The following is a 5,101-nucleotide window of genomic DNA, read 5'->3' as shown; positions in this document are numbered from 1 at the left end:
TGAGAAAACAAAGAAACCCTATTATTTTCATGATAGTTTCATCAATGTCCCTAGTGATAATGAAGGCCAAAATGGAGAACAAGGATCATGATCATGGATACTATAAACCTCAAAGATATGAAAAACCCAATTTGTTGAAATATAGTTGTTATTTCAGCAGCAGTTGACATCTATAAATTATTTTGAAGATGGTCATCGTACGTACCTGTGAGATTCAGACACATCGGTGAGCATAGTTGGAGACTCTTGAAAACCTTTAATTTTTTCATATTTATTGAGGAAAATTCCGGTTTAGATGTGTAACACCCTGATAAAGCTCACACGTACCTCTGATCAATCATGCAAACTGTCACATCAATGATTTAATGTGGTTCGAGACTTGCTTTCCAGTTTTGGAAACCAATGTATTACTTTTAGCTTAATAATTCTAAAAAATCTTCATATTGGAAACACCCCTACAACTCCGATTTCCCCCCTTCTCTCTCACTTAGAAAACACCAAGCTTCTTCTCCCCACCTCCTCTGTGTGCAGGCATCTTTTGTTTACTTTTTGAAAAAGAAAAAGGAAAAGTTGTGTACCAAGTTGCCCACAAGGGCTCTGCACATGTGGCGTGGGTCAGATTTCTATACTTGGAGGAGAGCAGATCAGGTGATCCGTCAAATCACTTTAAGAGGACCCCACAGTCTTTATGCAATTTGTGGATGGTGAGGATGCCAAATCACTTCCCTTAAAGTGATTTGGCAGATCACCTGATCTGCTCTCCAAGTCATAGCCGTGGTTTTTCCCTAGTATTTAAACCAAAAACAAAAAGAAAAGTGTGCACAAGATGAGTTTGGTCCTTGGTCTTGTTAACAGATAAATTATAGTGAGGCATGGGGTTCAGACCTAACTGTCTAAAGTTACTCTATGGTCTAGAATTTGGGTCCAGATGAGTGGCTGACATCTGATAAAGCATGAGCCTTATCTAGGTCAGATTCTTCTATTTTGAGGAGCTTGAAAGCAAAAATTAAGGTGAACCCAGATCAGGTAGACTCAAGCCAGCTTTTCATTTGGAGGATATTCATTCTTTGTATATTTTGTTTAAGGTGTTTCTGAAGACCAGTATTACACATTGCAGGTAGGGATGGCAGTGGATCGGGGAGGGGGCAGGGGACAAGGTCTCCACCCTTGCCCCGTCTCAAAATTTTGTCCTTCATCCCTGCATGGGTTTTAATTTTAACATTCATCCCCAGTTCATTTCCTGTTTCATATCCTTCATCTCCGGTCCAAACGGGGCGAGGTAGGGCGGGGCCTCATTTTTCCCGGGTCCACTGCCATCCCTAATTGTAGGTCTGGTTTTTCATTTGCAAGGTACAAAAAACTATGAATAAGATTATGAATTAAATAATCTGTCTTAACATAAATAGCCAGAAGTTTTTTTTTTTTTTTTGGCTATGTCCCCACAGACACTCCCCCTTTCCCAATTACCGACTGGATGCTGTCCTCCAGTTGGTAAAAATCCTTGAGGTCTCTCCTACCAACCAAAGAGTATCCCCAGCTTTGATGACCTTGTAATAAGAGATATTCTCTATGGGTTTATTATTGTGATTATCCCATGTTAGGTGACAAACCATGATCGCCCCTAGTAAGGATGGCTGTGACTTTGTCGACTACAACCCTCTTTTATAATTTCCCAGCTTTATATTCTAAAATGTTGGAAAAAATTTATCAACTGTTGATAGTCATTTGATTATTTAAGCAGGAAAAAGAGAAAGGTAAATTGAAAATATTGGTTTACTAGCATATTATAAAATGCCAATGCAACACATTAGCACCATTTTGTTTGGCATCCAAAGTAAAGGTATATATTTAACGAAAAATGATCTTATTGTACGACAAAATGACATGTTTTTCTCTATAATTTTTTAAATATATCTCATGTCTAAATTCTCAAATCTCTGACTTTTTTGGGATCATTTTACCCTTTGCAAGAGCGAACCTCCTGATGTTCGTGCGATATATCGATACACTCTTTGGGTATCGCAAACTCTCCTTAAAAGGTGGATGCACACTTTTTTTTTTTGCATGCCTAACGAAATCTGCATAACCATATCTGTGAACTTTCTATAATTGAAATGTATCGAAACTTTGCAAATATTTTATTAAATTCGTATATATAGTATGAAGTTTGCATAACCATATATGCAAACTTCTTCTAACTAAAACCTATTGAAACTTTGCAAATATTTAACTAAATTCGCATATATAGTATAAACTTCGCATAACTATATATGCAAACTTTCTGTAATTGAAACTTGTCATAACTTCACAAATATTCTACTAAATTTGCATATATAATACGAAGTTCACATAACTAAGTCTGTAAACTTCTAGTAACTGAAACTTGTCAAATTTTGCAAATATTTTATTAAATTTATATATATAGTACAAAGTTCGCATAAATAAATATGTAAACTTTTTGTTATTAAAACCTCTTAAAACTTTGTAAATATTTTATTAAATTTACAGATATATTATGAAGTTCACATAACCAAATTTATGAACTTTTTGTAACTAAAACATATCATAACTTTGTAAATATTTAACTAAATTTGTATACATGATATGAAGTTCGCATAGAGTCATGCAGATCTTCTTTAAATAACTGATCCTCAAGGAAATCTGCAAATACTGAGCGATCTGAGCATATAACACAGAGAAAGTTTCGTGAAGTTTGCACTCTAAAATGATTATCGCAAATAAGATAATAACTTCACAAATAAGGTCATCACGAATATGTTTTTTATGCATATTTTTAAAAAATATTGCAAATATTGAGGATGAATAAAATGAAAATTTGTTTCTTTTTGTGGAGTTTCGTACGATCATTAAATGCGACCCTTCGGTTGTTTAAAAACCAATTGTCATTAACCCAGAGCTATTTTCACACAAAGTAGGGTTTTTTGTGGTCCCTAACCCGTGGTCACCAACATGTTTCTCCCCGACAATAAATTTTGGTTACTATTGTCGGTGACTAATTTTGCCGAGTTGTTTACTAATCACAGTGAGTTTTGAATCACTGTTCTATTTATAATTGAAATCTCTTTGGCTTCCTCCCAAACAAAAGATAAGAAAATGTCATTAGCCTATATAGCTGATTCATAAAGACAAAAGAAACACTTGTGGAAGATATATACAAATATTTGCTTTAAGCTGTATGCATAATTTAGACAAAACAATAACGACAATCACAACATGACAATTAGACTATGAAATCTCTCTCTCTCTCTCTCTCTCTCTCTCTCTCTCTCTCTCGGAGGAAAATGACTTGAATCTTGACATCCATTAGCAATGAAAATACTCTCTCTCTCTCCCTAACACATTAATGCTACAGAGAACATAAGGAGATTGTTAGACAATTCCCAAAAGAAACGCACTAATTATAAAACTATTGCTCCATATAATAAGACTTGGTTCAAAGTCCAAACAGACCATAAATAAACAAGCCACCTGATTAGCTTCCTGAAATACTTATGCAACAGCTAGCCATGTAATCCACACTTGACGTGAAAACACTGGAAACTCAGTTCCTGCCTAACCCCAGCTTGACAATGAAAAAAGAAAAATGAAAATCTATAAAAAGCTTAATGTTACAATATTATTACAAACTTAAAAGATTATTTTCTCACTTTTAAATCCAAATTTTGACTTTTTTGTTCAAAACTTATGTACATCCCACAGACAACCGGAACCCATAACACAATGTGGTGCACAATTACATCGTAGATATAAGCAACAACCATTAAGTTTGATATATATATATATATGAAAACTTATTATTCAAAAAATAATTTTGATCATAGTTATCGGAAATGTCCTCATAAGGAGCAAGCTCCGAAGCGGAAAGTGTCACTTTTCTCAACCGTGAGAAAAACTCGCTTCCCCACTTCCGCTTCACGCATCACTGTCTGTATCCATTTCTCTACCTGGTAAGTATTGTTTTGATCAATGAAAGTCTCTTACCAGCCTAAGACAGAATCAAGTAGCAGCCTGAATCCTCGCCGAAAACTTCGGGCTTTTGACAACCGTCTGATGAAACAGATCGATCTCGATGAGATTGTCCTCGTCCACCGGCAAGAACCCCAACCCTCTGCCCTCCGACCGGCACCTGTCCTTGCCCAAGAAGAGGGCTATCTCGATCAACCCGTCGTCCTTCTCCTCCTCCCACCGGAAGCACCGGCTCTCCGGCGTCTCCCACTCCTCCATCGCCGGAAAACCGCCATCCGACGAGCTGTCCAAGTCGGAGTCCGGGTAGCAGAACCCCAGAGAGCACGTCTCCTCCTGCCCCCTCGTCGGTGGGAAATATTCCGGCCGATCTCCGGCCACCTCGTCATCCTCTTCTTCCTCTCCTTCGTACTCCTCGTATATCACCTCTAGAGGAGCTCGCCGGTTCCACTCCACGAAGATGTCGGAAAACCGCTTCTCTCGCCTGAAAACCGCCTCCGTTTTTGTCTCCTCCTTCTCACGCTCCCCATCTTCGAATTCTACAGCTGGTTTCCAGGTTTCGGGTTGCTTCTGGTTCTTGGTCGCCCCCAGATGGATGATTCCGGCCAGGAGGACTCCGGTTGAAATAAGAACCGGCGAGAGGAGTAGCCGGAGAAAGATGTGAGGGGCGTAGAGCAGAACCAGCGCGTAGAAGGAGACGAAAACCGAGAGTAAGGGATTGGAATTCATAGATGAGAACGCGGAACCCATCTTTCTAAAGGTATCCGGAGACTCCCAATTCGGCAACAAAATACCGTTTTTGAGATTGGTTTTTCTATCTTTTTTAGATAGAGAAAGTTGAGGATCAAAACTCCCAAGGAATTCTATACTAAACAACCGTTAGCATTCACAGGATTGGTTTTCTTTAGAGAGATAAACAGAGAGAATCTGGAGATGTACCCAACTGATAATCCACCCTCTGAAGTTGATATTTCTAGAGAGAGAATGAAAGATGGGTCGAAATGAATGACTCTTCGACATATATATGTAAGAGAAGCATCATGGAGTTCCTTTTTTCAGCGAGAGAGAGAGAGAGCATAAAAAATGGTAAATATTTAACGCAAGAGAGAGAGAGAGA

The 5,101-nt window shown here is 38.1% G+C and overlaps 1 protein-coding gene across 1 annotated transcript; it reads right to left on the bottom strand.

Moving 5' to 3' along the window:
• Positions 1-4,017: 4,017 nt before the first annotated feature.
• Positions 4,018-4,734, bottom strand: LOC149822965 (uncharacterized). The gene has a single exon (XM_089980415.1). It carries the CDS (start codon positions 4,732-4,734, stop codon positions 4,018-4,020), a length of 717 nt encoding a protein of 238 aa, XP_089836541.1.
• Positions 4,735-5,101: the final 367 nt, after the last annotated feature.

The sequence above is a fragment of the Nuphar pumila genome, chromosome 11 (assembly GCF_984573655.1).
Source record: "Nuphar pumila chromosome 11, dmNupPumi1.hap1.1, whole genome shotgun sequence".
NCBI lineage: Eukaryota > Viridiplantae > Streptophyta > Magnoliopsida > Nymphaeales > Nymphaeaceae > Nuphar > Nuphar pumila.
Note: the sequence above shows the minus strand (reverse complement) of the source record. Positions and strands in the feature narration are given on the sequence as shown.

Excerpts from the sequence above, each read along its gene's own strand:
- LOC149822965 (XM_089980415.1), bottom strand. The coding sequence starts at position 4,734 with ATGGGTTCCGCGTTCTCATCTATGAATTCCAATCCCTTACTCTCGGTT.